The following is an 18,735-nucleotide window of genomic DNA, read 5'->3' as shown; positions in this document are numbered from 1 at the left end:
CCAGCTCCCCTAGAGTTAAACATTTGCTTTTTACCATTTTAGAATCATTTCAGCCGATCTCCAGGTCTGGTGCTAGCACTTTTAGCATAACTAAGCATAATCCATTGAATCTGATTAGACCATTAGCATCGCGCTCAAAAATAACCAAAGAGTTTTGATATTTTTCCTATTTAAAACTTGATTCTTCTGTAGTTACATTGTGTACTAAGACAGTGGCGTAGCAAGTCAGTCCTGGGCCCATATGCAAAAAAAAAATTACGGGCCCCCTTAAGCCAAGGCCCCCTCCGACCTTGCCCGTTGGCACTGTTAACTGTGGCGCGCAGGTCTGTTAACAACATATACTTTTAATAAGGTAGTCAAATATTTTTACTTTACTTTTCTACTTTAAAGGGTAGATTTAAATAAAGAAAAACTAAATGTTTTGGGTAGTTTTTGACTCGTGACAAACTTCTCCGCCTTCTCTTTTCTCTTTAAGGCCCCACTTTTATGTTTATATTTGTCCATCCTTAATGTTCATGTAGATAGCCGCTATAATAACCTCTCACACTGTGTTTTCTTTTTTTTATGGCCCGGTGATGCGTCATGTATTAAAATGATGGCGTAGTAGTTTATGGCAGCCGCAGAGTGCAAAAAAAAATAAATAAACGCAAACAAGAAGTGACGGATAAATTAGACATTATGGAGAAATAAGAAATCACTACACATGATATGCATACAAAATATATTTATTGCGGACACAAATAAAAAATTAATAGAATTTTTTTTTTTAAAAGCTGGGGCGGGCCCAGGGCCGGGCCCCCTATTGGCACGGGCCCATTTGCATGTGCATTACTGACTAATATCGACGGAAAATTAAAAGTTGGGGTTTTCTATGCAGATATGGCAAGGAACTATACTCTCATTCTGGCGTATAATAATCAAGGACTTTGCTGCCATAATATGGCTGCAGAAGTCGCAATGATATTATGCAGTGCCCGAATATAGTCCCCTGCTACTGGAAGTTAGCAAAAAATAATTTTATATAGGAAAAATATCGAAACTCTTTGGTTGTTTTTGAGTGAAATGTTAATGGTCTAATCAGATTCAATGGATTATGCTAAATTATGCTGAATAGATCAGCTGAATAGATAGCAAAATAGTAAAAATAAAATGTTTAACTCTAGGGGAGCTGGAAAATTAGCATATTTTCAAAAAAAGTGGAGTGTCCCTTTAAGGCTGCACGGACTTAAAACACTTTGGATGTTCTACTAAAATATCCTTTTATTTCCTTTTTTATCTGTTTTGTTTTGTTTCAGTTGATGTGATGTGAGTCCTTTAAATGGTTTCGTCTTAAATTTAACTCAATAAATGGGGTAATTGGGTTTACATTAATAGGTCAAATGTTCATCCAAAATCAACATGAGGATTGTAATTTTTAGGGACAAGGTTTTCAAACTAGACAGTTTTATGTTGCAAGAGCCAACTGCAATAAAGATTCAGACAGAGTCAGTCTGATGAATTACTGCAACAGATCAGCACACATTACAGTTCAGCTTCAAGCTTTGTTATTGTTTATAGGATTATGTGCATTAAAATATCATCAGGTTACACTTATTTTTAGTTTAAAGTCCACTTTCTATTACAGCAGGGACAGAGTGACTGAAAAACAAATCATCTGTTGCATTTCGTTTGCAGACAACACTGTTAAAAAGGTTCTTATAAGGTTTTACTTTTACCTTTTTGCTGGGTTCTGTCAAAGGTTCTTTAGTGGAAAGGTATTACAGACTATACAGATAAGAAAGAAATGGTTATTTTTAGGACCTTCGACTGAAAGTATCTTTGGGAATGGTTTCTCTATGGCAGGGGTGGGCAAACTTTTCTTACTCGAGGGCCACATCTGGTTTTGAAATAAAGGTTGAAGGGTTGCATATACAAATGACAAAACTGTTACTATACTAAAGACTTTCATCATCACACCACTTTTAACAAAACTTCACTACTTTTATATTTAAAAAAAATTCTCTCCAGTGCGCATATATATATATATATATATATATATATATATATACATACAGTCTTAAAGAAAACATCATAGTATTACAGTCTGAGTAATAATTTTAGCCTAGTAAGTTTGTAAGACATTTTTATAATTATAATTATTAAGGGAGAGTAATGGTTTTATTTAAACATAGCAACATCTTTTGGATTATTGCAATAAATGAGTTATTTGTAGCACAACCTTACAACTTTATATAACGTGTCTACTAACCAAAATCGTTGCCTGGGTTGCGTATGTGTGGGGCGGGTCTATCAAAAGAAGGTCCAGATTCTATTGGGGTAGGGGCGTGTTTGGTTTAGGTGATATAAAATGTCAACATTGGCTTTTAGAGATTATGCACCCTGCCTTTAATGCTTTACTGCTTATTTTTTTCATGCAACAATGCTTATTGTTGTAACCATTTTAATAAGCAATATTATTTGAACAAGAACAGGATTACTTTGTTAAATGTTAACTCATACATTGAATGAAATAACCTAGAATTCTTATGCTCTGGCGACATAAGCTTAACTTTTTTACTGCATGGGGTGTTAACATATTTGGCATATTTCACATATTTAACCCAATTGTTCTACATCTTTGTACCCGACTTACTTTCTGTTTTTTGATAGTGTTTATACTATGGATAATCTTACAAACATAATCATGATTACTGCTTTTGTCTTACCGAATTATGTATCCTGTCAGAAATAACTTGCGCCTTGTATTTGATAACTGTTAGTTTAGGTGCTGATCACACAGTGTTGCCAGATTTTAGCAATATAGTCTTTTTGAAAAACTAATTAGTCATTCAGAGAACTTCATAAATTAAAATGTTATTTATATGAAAAATGTACCAAGGTCAAAAAATATTTATATATTATGAATACAATCCTTTCTTTTACAAGTGTAAGGTACATTAGCTAACTGATAAAACTGATAATCTTGTGATGCAACTAGATTGTGATTCTGAGGACTTTGAGTCCTTTACCAAATACCATTGCATTTGGTAATCAGAAGAGCTATAACCAGACTGTTGAGAAAGAGAATGAGGTCAAATGTCATCGGTCAAAACATCAGTCAAGTTTTCCCCTAGAGACTTTAAAGATCCTGTGAAGGTAACATGAGAGTTTTGTGGCTTTTAAACTGTGCGTTTAGCTAAAACCTGTATGTTGGTGGTGTAGTCCTAAACGTCAAGATTCACTTTTAGCAAACATGAATTTAAAATCTAAATTAAAAAAGTTGCATAAGATAAAAGCTTAAATGGATAAATGTAAGCAATAATGCAAAACTGCAAAGTTTAAATCACACTGCAGCAAAACTGAATTATGCATTGTTACATCTTGCACATTAGCGCTTGATGCAGACATTTTTGTCATTGCATGCTAGTCTGTGTAAACAATATAGCTGTTACACAATAATTCAAAGATTAAACAGGTGACAAGTGATTGCCTTTGTGTATTTTATATTTCCATGATAGCATTTGTTTATTCACATTAAGTAAATTTAAAATCACCTCGGTAAAGAGGAAGCAGAAAGCAAAATTCTTGTATATGATAGATATGAAAGAAATGTGTCGCAAGACTCTACAAAACAGCTTTGTGACTATGATTATATCTCTTTGTTATGGTTTAAAATGCCAATCTCCATGTCTAAGGCCATTTACCACCCAAAGATATTTAACTATATCTCAGACTTTTATAGATAAAGGAAACTTGTATGGGGACTCATGAAGCCTTTAGAGGTATTAAAGGAACAGACCAGCAAAAACCATCTATCTACCTCTCTATGGGCCTTGATTATATACAAAGCGTGCATACATATACGCAAAAATCCAAGGTAAGGTTCATATTTATGGAAAGGTATTTTAATGTAGAAAAGTCCATTGGGGCTTGTCAGGGTCTAAGCAGATGTAGCCTATGGACGGTTTCATCGGACGCACGTGATACACGTCTGGATCCGAACGTTACTTTCGGTTTCGTTTTTTTAATGGTATGACAAGTTGCTATACTGATCTCTTGAACAAATGTCTCGTTGAAAATAACAAATGTTTTGGATTCCTAGGTAATCTATGTGTGTTTTTTTTTTTTTGCTTGTTATATAAATAAACTACATTTTAAGTACTTTGTGGTTATTTATCATTAGCGGAGTTTACCGGAAGTTACGTGCGGACCGCGACAGCCGCTTGTTTATGTTGTTACTGCTGAAACCGTCTATACACACTTTTGATGGCTTAGCACTTTTTGGAAAGAGCGAGATGGGAAGTAGTCTGGAGTGGTGATGTTACTGCGCCTGAGGTCAAATTGCTGCAAACTAAGTGCTCTTCTGTCATACAATATAGTTCTCATTTGTTATCTGCACGTTTTAATTTGAGCCACCATATTACTCGTGTAACAGTCTTTAAATAGGGAAAATATGGAAGTTTTGGTGGCTTCTAAATTAATCCCTGTTTGGATCCTAAGGAATGAATGGGACTAGGCTAAATGCTAACACATTCGCAACGCGCTGTACAAAGATTAAGTGCACACATAAGAGATAGGTGTGTATTCATTAGTTTAAGTTGAGGTAAAAACATACTGAAATATTGAAAAAAGGTGGTGTTTTCCTTTAAGGGCGCACTCATATGCCAAACCATGACCAAGCGCGATTGTCTCCTGTATAGGCCTACTTCTCGCGAAATAGGCACTCACACTGTCCGATCGATCCCGGGCACGCTTTTTGTCATTAGGGTGCGATTGTTTTGAAGAAAACAGGAAGGAAAGCGCTCTCTGGAACTCATCGTGAAGTTAAGTCCCGTGCTGCGTCCGAAACCGCCTACTACATACTATATAGTACGCGAAAAGCAGTAGGCGAGGCGAGTAGTATGTCCGAATACATAGTATTCGAAAAACAGTATGCGAAAAGTACCCGGATGACCTACTACTTCCGGTTAGATTTTGCAGTGTGCATACGATGGACGCTTCACTATCCCATGATGCCCCGGACGAGGAGTTATCCAACGAAGAAGAAGAGGCACGCGGCTGTTTTCGCGCTGAAATGACACGACGTGATGACGACGTATGTCACGTGATGTAACAACATGGCGGATGTAGTACGTCCGAATCTCATTCATACTACCAGGATTCATACTATACATTACCTACTGTTTCAACGCCAAGTAAGTAGGTACTTCATCTAATTCAGTACCTACTATACAGTATGCGGTTTCGGACGCAGCGCCGGTTTTTTATTTACTCGGAGTTTGGTGGGCGATGACACACTCCCATTTTTACATGCTGGCGCGTGTGCAGCTCAGACATTCAAGTAACCTGCTGTGCGCATCAGAAGGTTTTTACGAAGGCAAATAAATGTGAGTGGTCTCTCCGTCTGATTTGCGAGTCCACCTCTGCAAGCCGGTGTCATGAGCAATCCAGTCCCCCCGAGCAATTCTGCCCCCCTAGGACCCCAATTGGTACCTAGCAGTAATGCCTGGTCAAAAACTTGTCATCGCGATATCTTGATGCTAATGGCTAATCGAAGCTGCGTTAGTGGTGTAGGTACTTTTTACAAAATAGAAGCATACAAAATATTTTTAAAATAAAAGCTTACAAAAATAATATAATTAATGAACTAATATTCATGTTGCAAACACGTGAGCAGCACGTAATGACACACGTAATCGCCTAAAAACCCAATTAATTGCCTTACACAACAAAAACACATTTCAATTTTATGTTATTGATTACTAAGTTATCTGAACGTGAAACATATTTTTTTAAACCTCAGGATTAAAAAAAATGACATTACGTTATTACGGTGAGTGCAACTGGTGTTTGTGTTAAGCTATTTTACCCGATAGCTGTATGCTAAGCTGGTACGTCACGTTAAGCTAATTAAAAAAAATCTAAGAACGAGATTTGGTAGATCTCACCACCTAGAGCATCAGTTATATACTACTATATTAAACGGATAATTTAAAATAGACCAATTGTAATTTTAACAACATTCTAACGATATAAATCATCACGAAATTTTGAAGGAATTGTAATAAGGCGCTACAAAGGCTACCCATGAGGAGTTTTTTCAGCCAATGGAATTACGCGGGGTCCTAGGGGGGCAGAATTGCTCGGGGGGACTGGATTGCTCACGACACCGGCCAAGGCACATTTAACCAAACCGCGGCGCGCGTTGGGATAATGTGAGCATGCCCGTATAGTTTCACGTTACACCAGACAGACTTAATTATTATGAAAGGAGCTCCAACAATTGAGAACGCAAAACACAGCAGGTGTCCAACTTGACGCCCTTTCACAGCAGGATAAAGTTACTTGCCGAAACCTGCTTGTGTTACTGCATTTTCTTTCAAATGGTTCAAGGACACAATACAAACAATGGCGGGTAATATAGCTCATAATGCGCTTTAATAAGTGCGGTGCTTTATTCGTGAGAGTGTTTTGTGTTATTGTGTTTTGTCTGTGAGAACACCTCGCACTTTTCTTGCACCTGCTTACATTCTTATTGTAGGAGAAATAATTCATACACACAGACTTGAAAAGAAACGCATCCAAATATATCATTTATTATTCATGGATATATTATTCATTTATATATATATTTCAACATGTGCTGATAAGCGTCACTCATAAATATCCAATGTGCTCGGTGAAACTTAAAAGATAAGAAAAACGTTCATTACATATCTGCTTATGTACAGTTACACACTAGTTTGAAGTGTTGCAAGCAGCATTATTAACCCTGTACAGATCCCAGTACAGTCAGTCAGCCTATTTCTTTTTAGAAAGTGTGACTATTTTACAGTAATTAACAGTAATGCGCACAGTAGTTTCAGTCTCGTTTCATTTCTATATCGTATATACAAAACAAATGATCGGTTCAAATTATAAATCATTTGGATCACCTCATCTATGTTACGAGTGATATGTACTGAATAACAGAAATGGTTAGAAAAAAGTGAGTGGCTTAAATCAAATCTGCTATGATTCAGTCCATTCGACAGCATATACAGATAGCATGCACAAGGACAGTGAGCTTTATAGATCGTATGATCCGTCAAAAGCCCTGGAGTGAGCGAAATCCACACAGATTACTGAGCAAAGGCGAAGAATGAGAACTCATCCACTGTTGCTTTAAAGCAGCATAACAGTTTCATTGCTTTCCAACAAATTTTCGATGTTATTCACCATAGAATTTGTTGATTTCTTCTGTATACATTTTCGTGACCACAGGCCTCTTTAGCTTCATGGTTGGACCTGACAGAAAAAAACAGCAACTTAGCACACTTAAATAAACAGCTGTGTTTCCACAGATTTGTGCAAATCGTTTGCATTATTTTCTAAATAACAACAAAAAATGACAGTGATTACATTAACCAATGTTATGCGACTTAAACGTAATGTTGTTGTCTTTCGATAAGTGATTCCAAAAACGATGTGTCATGTGTTGACTTCCTACAGCGCCGAACAGACATGCAGATGACACCAAAATGCCACAAAAGTGACTTGAAAGCATACACAGCAGTCAGCTCCCAAAGTGGTATTTTGACGTCAAAATTTCTGTGTTTCCATTAGGTGCATTTTCAATTTGCGCAATACTGGAAACGAGGCTTATGTCACCAATTTGTTTACACACCTGACACCACAATGTTGCCAGGAATGCAGTCAGGCATCTATGCTGTAAGCATCTTAGAGTCTTAAATTGTCTTTGACTAGCTAATTGAATGATTGTCATATTTGTGTCTCAAACCGATATGGAGTTTATGCTAACATAAAATGCTGGGTTATTTTCAACCCAGGGTTGGGTTAAAAAAATGGACGAACTCAGCTGTTGATTTAAATTAACCCAATAAAATGTGTATGTCAGACCCAACAATGGGTTAAAACAACCCAGCACAGGTTAAATTACAACCCACCTGGTTGAGTTTGTCCCTTTTGAACCCAACACTTGGTTTAAATTAACCAAGCATTTGTTTTGTAAGTTTAGTCTTAATAATAAAAGAACTCACCAAGTTCTCCGCCAGATATTGAGAAGTCCCGTGGCAGTATAGTCCATTTCTGTACTCTCTGGGCATTGGATGTGGCTTTGGCATTCACACGCTCCATGCCCTCCTGGATTGCTTTGTAAATGGCTGGCTCTTTTTTGTTAATGATCTCCGAGACTTTGCTGGCGATTACACCGTGCTGTCGGCAAAACTCGACAGCAAGCGGGGTCAGTTCATCTGTTGGGTCTCCATTCTCGTCCATGTTACACTGGCAAAACATAAAATTCAAGACTTTACATTTCATGCTTTTTATCCAAAATGACTAACTTTGCATTTAACTTATACATTTTATCAGAATGTGTGACTCTTGTGATCAAACCCATGATCTTTGTGTTGCTAATGCAATGCTCTACCAACTGAGAGCACATTAAGCAACATATAGCACTTATATAACATCTAAGCTTTTTTTTAACGTTTTGGTGTACTGTTCTTTTAAGTAAGTGTTTCCTTACTTTCAGAGTGAGAAGCATGGACAAGAACTTCTTTTTGTCTCCAACTAACATGGCATTGCTGATGATTGACACCTCCTCTTTTATAGCATCCTCAGTGGGGACTGGTGGCACATTTTCTCCACCGGCAGTAATGATTAACTCTGCAAAGACAAACCAGTTAGATGCGCATTAATAGGTTTTCACTTGTTTTATATGAGACAATTTCCTGCTCAGAAACATAAATCTATTCTATAAACTACAATGAAATTACTACTAACCCTACAAAAAAAAAATCCACCCTCTCCTTCTTTTTTAATCCCCATTAAACGATAGCAGACATGCTGTTTTGATTATCCTGTTAATGTGATGTCACACTGATAAAGCCCCGCCCACGGCCACTGACTGACTGGCTGGTTAATTTTACCCAAAAGCACATTGTAGAGCTAATCTGGCTAAAGATACTACTGGCTCATACATTAAGATGAATTTACCGTGTCTGTACGGTTCGTGACTAGTGCCAGGGCTAGCATCGCTAATCATAGGTTACATCAACTTTTACTAGCAGTGATTTTAAATGGATTTCTCCAAATAGCATGCCAAACTTTACCTGTAGAGTAGAAACTTCACGACTTCCGCTATACCTTTAACTCAAAGCACTGGAGGAGCTGTAGCTCATTTGCATTTAAAGGTACACACATGAAAACAGCTCTTTTTCGCTCTACCTTTTATCCTGCCTGTGATGTACAAGAAGCCATCGTTGTCTTCTTTGCCCAGGTCTCCCGAGTGCAGCCACCCATCTGCATCGAGAGCCTCTTCGGTTTTATCCGACATGTTCAGGTATCCCATGAACACATTCCTTCCCCAAAAACAAATCTCTCCATTTCCATCGGCGTCTTGCTTGTCTAGCTTGGTTTTGCAGCCTATCAACACCTTACCACAGCTGAAAAAGACCACAACATATTGTCACCAAACCATAAGTAGACACCTCAATCCTATACAACATGAGAGAAGCGAGATATTGACCTCATAATGCGAAAGTCCTCGTTCCAGGAGATGGTGTGAGGTCCTGAGCTCTCACTCATACCATAAAGCTCGAAGATGGGAATGTACAGGCTCATAAAATACTCCAGCGTGTCTTTGGTGATGGGAGCCGCACCCGTGAAACAACCCCGACATCGGTCCAGACCTAGAGCTTTCCGCACGTTTTTAAAAACCAAGTTATTTGCCATCGTGAAGCCCCACGGCACACCGGAGTCACTGTGGACGTATAAACAAGGCTTTGTGTCACGATTCAAGCTATTTTAAAAATGAAACTTCAAATTGGATTATAATTCAAATCTGCATTTTAAACTCACCCGTTCATGTCACAGTAGCTTGCCGAAAGTCCTATACCCTTGGCCCAGTCAGCGATCTTCTTCTTCATTATGGATGACTTTGCACCGGCAGCTTTCATCGCCTCTTGCATTTTTTCCCAGACTCTGGGAACTCCCAAGAAACTTGTGGGACGAACCTCTCGCAAAGTGTTGGCTAAAGAGCCCTGTGGCCAAAAAAGACACTCTTGGAATGAATCTGTTTACTTTCATTTGACACTTGCTTCGGATATTTCAAAGTGACTTAAATGGCATGCGGGCTATACATTTTATTTAAATGTGAACTCTTTTGGATTCCATTTGAGCAGCAGGTAAGCAAACTATCATACAGTATTAAAAAGGCACAAACGGTACACATAAGACTAACCTTAAGGGCATCTGGGTCAGCAAAATTGGTTGTGCCAGCAAATCTCATGCAGATCCACATGTCATTCATTTGGGCTGCCACGTGACTCAGAGGCAGATAGCTCACAATTGCCTCCTCACCCATCCTCTGTCTGCTCATGACACCTGCTGCATTGGCAGTCCATGTGAGCTGGGAAGATAAGGGACATCAGATATTTGAAACATCTGGGATATCCCAGAATGACAAATGTTTAAGTTTATTCATTTAGCAGTCCAGGGTGACTTATTTACATACTTTCATCCAAAGCAATTTACATATGAAAGAACATTTAACATATTGCCTTAAAGGGGACATTTCACAAGACTTTTTTAAGATGTGAAATAAATCTTTGGTGTCCCCAGAGTACATATATATACGTTCTAGCTCAAAATACCATAGATAATTTATTATAACATGTAAAAATTGCCACTTTGTATGTGTGAGCAAAAACGTGGCGTTTTGGGGTTTGTCCTTTTAAATACAAATGAGCTGATCTCTGCATAAAATGGCAGTGCTGTGGTTGGAAAGTGCAGATTAAGGGGCGGTTTTATTATAGTTTAAGATCAGCTTCTGACATCACAAGGGGAGCCAAATTTCAATGACCTATTTTTTCACATGCTTGCAGAGAATGGTTTACCAAAACTGATTTACTGGATTTCGGCTGAATGGATTCCAAAACGGTAAAACTTAATTGTTTGGACATATCATGAAAATCTGACTTTTTCCGTGTTTAAGTGCTATAATTGGGTCCCCAGTGCTTCTATCAACTTAAAAAAAGGTAAAAAAAAAAAACAACCCAGTAACTTTTTTGGTAAACCATTCTCTGCAAGCATGTGAAAAAATAGGTAATTATCAATTCGGCTCCCCCTGTGATGTCAGAAGGGGATAGTACCACACTCTAATCTGCAATATCCAACCACCGAACTGCCATTTAGTGCAGAGATCAGCTTATTTGCATTTTAAAGGACACACTAAAAAATGCACATTTTTGCTCACACCTACAAAGTGTCAATTTTAACATGTTATAATAAATTATCTATATGATTTTTTTCACCTACATACTCTGGGAACAGAAAAGATTTGACATCTTATAAGTAGGGATGCACCGATACCGATACTGGTATCGGGTATCGGCCTCGATACCACATTTTCTAAAGTACTCGTACTCGTTAAAAGTCCCCCGATACCTCGATACCACGGTCTGAGAAATGTCTATGTTTGAGCGGCGTGTAAGGGGTTAATGCCTCTTGTGTTGTCCAAAGAGGCAGAGTTTACAACAAACTGGAAAACTAGTCCTTTGTTTTTTTGTTAAATTATATGACTAAAGCTGTTACCTGTAAATTTAAATCATGTTTTTTTATTAAGTACTCGGTATCGGCAAGTACTGAAATGCAAGTACTCGTACTCGTATTCCAAAAAAGTGGTATCGGTGCATCCCTACTTATAAGTATTGTGAAATGTCCCCTCTAGGGGAGTTGGAAACTTAGCATATTTTCAAAAAAGGTGGAGTGTCCCTTTAATGTTTTTCTTTCATTCATAGCATTCATAGCAGCTTTCACCTTTTGACTTTCTGGTTGCACCACCTGACCTTTGCAATAAATCTACCTTTAACAAACTTCTACTTGGATGCGAGTCATGCGTATTACAAGTTTAGGTGCAAAATGCTGTGCAAGAGTCCGAGATTTTGACAAGACGCATGATGTTTCACATGACACAGCAAACACATATTTTGTGAACCACACACATGACGGGCTAAACACATGTTGTGTCGAGCTTCGCATCGTGCGCCTGTGTAAAAGAATGCACCGGCCCCCATTGCTACCTATTACATAGCTTTTATTCAGTATTTAGGAGAAAAACTAAATTTTCATTCAGCCATACACTGCAAAAAATGACTTTCTTACTTAGTATTTTTGTCTTGTTTTCAGTAGAAATATCTAAAAATTCTTAAATCAAGATGTATTTTCTAAATGAGCAAAATGACCTATGAAAATAATACTAGTTTTTAGACAAAAAAAATATACAATTTAAGTGAATCCGTGCTTAAAACAAGCAAAATTATCTGCCAATGTGGTGAGAAAATGTTGAAGAAAAAAGAAATCTTATTTCACAATTTTTTTCTCACCCCATTGGCAGTTAATAAAACGTTTTAAGGACAATTTCACTTAAATTGTATATTATTTGTCTTAAAACTTATTTACTTAGGTCATTTTGCTCATCAAGAAAAAGCATCTTAATTTTAAGAATTTTTAGATATTTCTACTGAAAACAAGACAAAAATACTAAGTAAGAAAGTCATTTTTTGCAGTGTAAAGATCACCTGGGGTTCACTGGATGATGCAATATCATGTTTCCCATTTATATTTGTTAACTTCTTAATAAAAGCCCCATGATTGCGGTTGTACTACCTTGACATTTGAGAACATCCAAATTGTTATAAAAAAGTTTTTTTGTTATCCTAACATCTCAACAGCTACTGATGTTTGTGAAAGTTTGTTTATAGGAGGTTTTGAAAATAAATCTTCTTTTACATTTTTATAATTTAAACACTATTTGTAACAGTTGTCTTAGACTGCTGATTTGTATGGATAGTTGGTATCTGCCAAATAATATTAAATGATATTAAAGAAAAACTAAAAAATGTATTCAAACTAAACGTGTTTTATGGAATAAAGTGACACGTCATAAAAGTTATTTTGATAGTAAAAAATGCCCCCGGATAAAAAACTATGCATGTCATGTCATTGACCCACATGACAACTAGTCAATGTTTGTGTTCAACTGAAGAAAGAAAGTCATATTTTGGCGATGGCACAAGGGTGAGTAAATTATGAGACAATTTTGGTGTTTGGATGCTTAAGCGTTTAGTGAAATACTAAAGATGACACTCACATTATCGTGACTGAGCATGACCCCTTTGGGATTTCCGGTGGTCCCTGATGTGTAGATCAATGTACAGCACTCATTCGACATCTGACTGTCAATCACTGCATCCAGTTGTGCATCAGGGACGTCGTTACCAACCGCCATGAATTGAGTCCACTGATAGATAAAGAAAGCAAATTTAAATTCATTTAATATAGATTAACTATATGAAATGTGTTTCTCATCGTGGTGGGTTCTTTGGGAATGACACATTCACAGTCCCTAGATTTAAACCTAAACATGATAAATAAACTTTTGACATTGACATTTATTCATTTAGCAGATGCTTTTGTACACTTTCAAAAATGCTAAGGTTTTCAACTCTGGTTTGTGTAAAAAAGGGAGGAGCCCAGCCCCTTGGGTTGTAATTTAAGTGGTTTTAACCTATTGTTTGGTCTAGTGAGATCACTTTAAATGTTTCACATGCTCCACATGCCGCGCTATATTTCTTTAGATGCTTTTGGTAAAATTAGCATGCACACACACCCTGTGTCACATGTTATGCATAATGTTGTCTAACTTCCTTGAATGAGGACAATGATTTGTCTCAAATTACTATTTGTGAAAACATCCTGGGACCAGACTGAAAGTAAAGTCATTGTTCATGCACTTTTTCTATTTTCCATGTATACAAACTAGATAGATATAAAATATTTGTATCAAGCTTACCGTATATACATCATTCAACTTCTGTTCCAGTTCACCCTTGTACTGAACAATAGCCTTCAAATGTGGTAGCTGATCTCTGACCTGTGAAGTAAAAGTGAAGTTTTCAGATGATTTACAGGTCATGTGAAAGTTATTTTCAGACACTGATTTTAAAACGTGGAGATGTTTTAGTGACAGCTTACATTTATGTCATATTTGTGGTGTATTCATTGGAAATCAGACATCTTATTATATAAGAAAAGCTATGATATGTTACATTAGCTGTAAGTTATTTTACCCGAGGGATCCCATAATGATGTTTGTTTAGTAACACTTAATAGGCGATTCAATGCATATTAATAAAAATTAAAAAATGTACTCCACTTTGAGCTGAGCACCTCTTTTGTTATAAGTCATTATTGTTCCCATATTTAACCATTTCTGTAAAGCATTTAAAGGGATAGTTTGCCCCAAAAAATGAAAATTCTGTCATCATTTACTCGCCCTAAAGTTTATCCAAACCTATATAAATTTCTTTGTTTTGCTTAACACAAAGAAAGATTTAGTAAACAATTTTTGAGCACCATTGACTTCAATAGTATTTTTTCTCCTACTATGGAAGTCAATGGTGCTCCCGTGTCCTGCTTAATTACAAATCACATCTTGCTTTGTGTTCAGCAAAATGAGTAAATGATGGTTAACAGTTAACAATAAGGTTGTATTTGTTCACATTAGTAAATGCATTAGCTAACAATGAGGAAAATAGTTTTTCAGCATTTATTAATCTTGTTAACGTTTGTTAATGCCAATACACCTGTTCGAGGTAGTTCATTGTGTATTAACTAAACAGATACAACTTTTGATTTAAAAAATGTATTAGTAAATGCTGAAGTTAATATGAACGAAGAAATGATCTGCAGTATAATTCGAGTTTTTGTAGAATTGGACATGCCTAAATTTAAAAGAGTCATCTATCCACATAATTTGGAGTAAATTGATAAAAATGGTTTTATTTTATAGAAAACTTTGTACTCTGCAACTTTTTGATAATGCAGTTTTGGATACGTCCTGGGTCCGCGGAGTTTAAGGGGTTAATAAATGCTGTAGAAGCATTGTTCATTGTTAGCTCATGCACTCTCGGTGTACAAAAGTTGTCAATAGGAGGATACCTTTTAAGAAGGTCCTATGTACAATTTATATGTAAATTTATGGTACCTATATGTACCTCTTATGGCGCTTTTCTATTGCATAGTACCCCACGGTTTGGTTTGTATCAGATCGGGTCAGCTCACCTCACTTTGGCGTGGTTAGCTTTTCCATCGAGTTTAGTAACACTTCGCAGTGGGAGGGATTATAGGGGTGCTTTATATTTGCGCTGCCTACTGCTGTGACATCATACAAGTGAGAGCGTCGTTGTACATTCCCATACATTCATTTCTCAGAGTCAGTACGCCACAAAATTTAATTGACCACCACAAAAAGATGTTTGCACATCTTGTTTATCACTACCTCTGTCTCACATGACAGTTTCTGTAAAAACACGTGTGGCGTCGGTCAGTGCGCTCCGCTGAGCCTCATTTAAGTTGCATTTAAGCATATATGCGGACGTGCGCATCGCGAATGTGCTGCCACAAACTGCAAGTCTGGAAAAAAACTGGTATGGTGTTCCTGATTCACAATCTGTGGATGTTTTTCATCGCTAAAAGGGAGCTTGGGAACTTACAGCAAAGTATAGATGACGACAGGTTTACTCGAGACAGCGCAAGCTAGCATGAAGGTAAAGCTAATCGTTTACATTATAGCGATGACGCCGCTAGTGACGATTCTCTCAGACCAATCAGTGATTTACAGTGTTTTCGCATCATGTTTTGGTATCAACTTGGGTCGCTTGAAACCCAACCGAGGTGGTACTAAAAACAGTATCGGGTACTACGTACTGCACCCACTGGAAAAGCCCCCGAAAGTAGGCTGCAATGGAAAAGCGCCATAAGGTACCTTTTTAGTACAAAAGGGTACTTTTTGAAACATACCTCTCCAGTGACAACTTCTGTACCTTCTTGTACCTTTTTTCTGATTGTGTGTTAACTAAAATACAACCTTATTGTATTAAGTGTTACCAAATGATGACACAAACTTTTTATGGGGTGAACTCATAGTCCACTTTTTAAAAAAAATAGTTGGCAAAATAGATTTGTGTCAAACAACCTGGAGGATTTTGATCAGTTGTTTGTGGTTTTCGACCACCAGAACATTAGCTTCGCAGTTTTCAGCGACATACTGACACGCTTCTGGTGTGTTGGTTGTGTAGATTCCAGTGGCGAGTCCCCTGTAAAACAACAGATATGATTAAAAACAACATATTTCCTCATTCTTCAGCCTCACCTTTGACAGTAATGTAATGGACAGATTAATGAATACCCTGCCAGGATGCATCCAACATCTGCTATAAACCATTCGGGAGAATTAAAGCCCAGAATGCCGACACCGTGGAATCGCTGCAGACCAAGCTGAAGTTAACAGAAAAATAATACGTCATGAATAAATGAATGATCAAAACTTTTTAACCACCTGCACTTATTCAGAACTCTGACATACAGAAAGAAGACTTGATAAAGCATTGAATCCACAATGCATTAAAGCCAATACCTTGATCCTGTGGACACAACAAAAATTTGTGACACATAAAAGATTAATTTAAGTGATAAAATTCAAACGGTAGGCCATTAAGTGTCAATCATTCACAGTAAAAGAGTTTTGCTTATGAAGAACCATTAAAGGAACACACAGCCAGAATGGCATCACTGTGACGCACTCAAAAAGTGTCTTCTCGTACCTTCAAAAAACTTTTTGCAGCATCTCTGCAATGTTGATAGTATTCCTTATAGGTCAGGGTGACCCACGTCCCATCAATCTTTGAACGGAGGGCAGGTTTGTCTCCGTATTTCTCCACAGAGGCCAGAAACATCTGATGGACCGTCATTGGATGTTCTGAGCCCGGTCCTGACGCTTCCATCCTCAACTTGACAGGTTTGTCTCTGGCACTGCTCCATAGTTCCTGGGCTGGAGCGATGCGGGCATTTCTGACCTCCAGTAGTACAGGCGGCCCATCTGCTTTAGTATCGGGACAACAAGGACAACAGACAGGAGACATGACTATTGTTAATAAGTGCTAAGAAACTCCTCCTGTATGCTCTGATTGTTCTGACACAGACTGGCAAAAGCATGAGGAACTTGAAAGTGCACTGTAGGTCGGATTATCTTTTCTCACCAATCAGGTTTCACGTGTGAACTTGTCACTACACAACCAATAAACAGCTTGCTGTCCGGTCAGAGGAATTCATTGTATAAAGAATGGTGCTGAAATATGTGACGTGCAATGTTTATCAGTTGACTGACCTAATTTTTTACAAATCAAATAATTTGGACTTTAATTGAATAATTTGGCAACAATTTAATGCATTGCAACATAAAACTTTGACAATTAATTTGTGAAAGGATGTTGTGGTTTTTTAGGAAGTAAGTAGTGATCGGAGGAATATTCCTCAGAATTTACACAAAGTAATTTTATTGATAAATAAATGCAAATATGTTATGGTTGCATGTTTGCAGAATAGACAGTACCTGTGTTACGTTTCATGACGGAGGGTGAACAATTTCCATTTGGTTGACTTTTGGGGTTATCGAGTGGCACGTTGTGATATTCATCATCAGTGCATTTAAGAGCAGATTTCACAGATCTAACAAGACAGAATCAGAACATGTCACCATGACAAAGTGATACAAAGTCATCAAACAAAAAGAGACAATGATTTAGAATAGAAATGATACACATTTTGTTTAAGAATACGTACCCTTCAGCAGAATTTTCCAAGGGAGGAATTTCCTTGAGATCACAGGATGGTATAAAACCATTGGCAGACATTGTCCGAAGTCTTAAGACAACAAATCAAATATTGTGCTCACAAATACACTGTTAACCCTGTATTTAATATAATGAATATCTTGGTATGACATACAGTAAAAGATCCAATATCTTATACTTTGACCATACACTCCACCACTGGTGGTTTCAAAATGTGATTATCTTTTATATGTACCCCAAATCTTGCAAAATGTGCCAATGGATAGAGATGATGAAAGCAACGGGCAGTAGACAGAATAATATCAATCTCTCATGAAGACCTTTTACCTACATTAGGAAATGCAATTGTGACAGTTTGGATTTGAACTTTTGTATTATATAAAATGATTATATATTATAATTATTGCATTTATAATTATATATCAGCCTATGTATGGGAAATATGTCATTTATTTTAGTTTCAAATGCTTAGTTTTAAAAGAATGCTCATGTTGTGAGGTTTACACAATTGTGCCATCTAGAGCATGGGTAAAGTATTGCCATTAATGTTGGGTAACTAGGCATGCGTTTGTGTTTCTTTTTTATATTTTGGGTTATTGGGAAAACATATTTAACTTCAATAATTTATTTAAATGATTTCAAATACCACTGACCAAAATACATAAAGAAAAAATTAAATAAGTTCGAAAAAAACAGACATGATGCATTAGGCAAGTTCGTGACTCGACTTTACTGGAAATTGCTAATGGACAAAGTTCATGATCATTTCAAAATCAGTATGAACACATCACAGTCGGTGTCCAGCTGAATTTCTCCACAAAGACGTGACATTTAACTCGGACGTTGGCGCAAAGATATTTATTCAGGACAAAATTGCAAAATATAGGCATGGTAAAATAATCATTTTTAGTGACTTTAAGTAACCTGATGCATGTATTGAATTATTTTTACTTGTAGATACTTATTGATAATGGAATTTTTTATATCTATAAGTAAAAAGATCCATAACGTTTTTCAGCAATCAATTACATTGTGAAGCATGTTTCTTCACATTTAGTGG

At 37.0% G+C, this 18,735-nt stretch overlaps 1 protein-coding gene across 2 annotated transcripts; it reads right to left on the bottom strand.

The window, feature by feature from the left end:
• Nucleotides 1-6,544: 6,544 nt before the first annotated feature.
• LOC135774360 (long-chain-fatty-acid--CoA ligase ACSBG2-like) lies at nucleotides 6,545-17,935 on the bottom strand. 2 transcript variants are annotated; one of them, XM_065284406.1, is made up of 14 exons: nucleotides 17,665-17,935; nucleotides 17,435-17,550; nucleotides 16,647-16,921; nucleotides 16,232-16,320; nucleotides 16,019-16,139; nucleotides 13,835-13,915; nucleotides 13,133-13,282; nucleotides 10,223-10,390; nucleotides 9,841-10,022; nucleotides 9,509-9,742; nucleotides 9,208-9,425; nucleotides 8,507-8,646; nucleotides 8,019-8,262; nucleotides 6,545-7,266 (listed from the first exon to the last, which is right to left on the bottom strand). In XM_065284406.1, exons 1-14 carry the CDS (start codon nucleotides 17,733-17,735, stop codon nucleotides 7,190-7,192), a joined length of 2,166 nt encoding a protein of 721 aa, XP_065140478.1. In that variant the 5' UTR covers nucleotides 17,736-17,935; the 3' UTR covers nucleotides 6,545-7,189. The 2 variants fall into 2 exon arrangements, with proteins under 2 accessions (XP_065140478.1, XP_065140477.1); XM_065284405.1 differs by having other exon boundaries at nucleotides 16,647-16,924; nucleotides 17,665-17,934.
• Between the last annotated feature and the right edge of the window lie 800 nt (nucleotides 17,936-18,735).

The sequence above is a fragment of the Paramisgurnus dabryanus genome, chromosome 5, assembly GCF_030506205.2.
Source record: "Paramisgurnus dabryanus chromosome 5, PD_genome_1.1, whole genome shotgun sequence".
Taxonomy (NCBI): domain Eukaryota; kingdom Metazoa; phylum Chordata; class Actinopteri; order Cypriniformes; family Cobitidae; genus Paramisgurnus; species Paramisgurnus dabryanus.
Note: the sequence above shows the minus strand (reverse complement) of the source record. Positions and strands in the feature narration are given on the sequence as shown.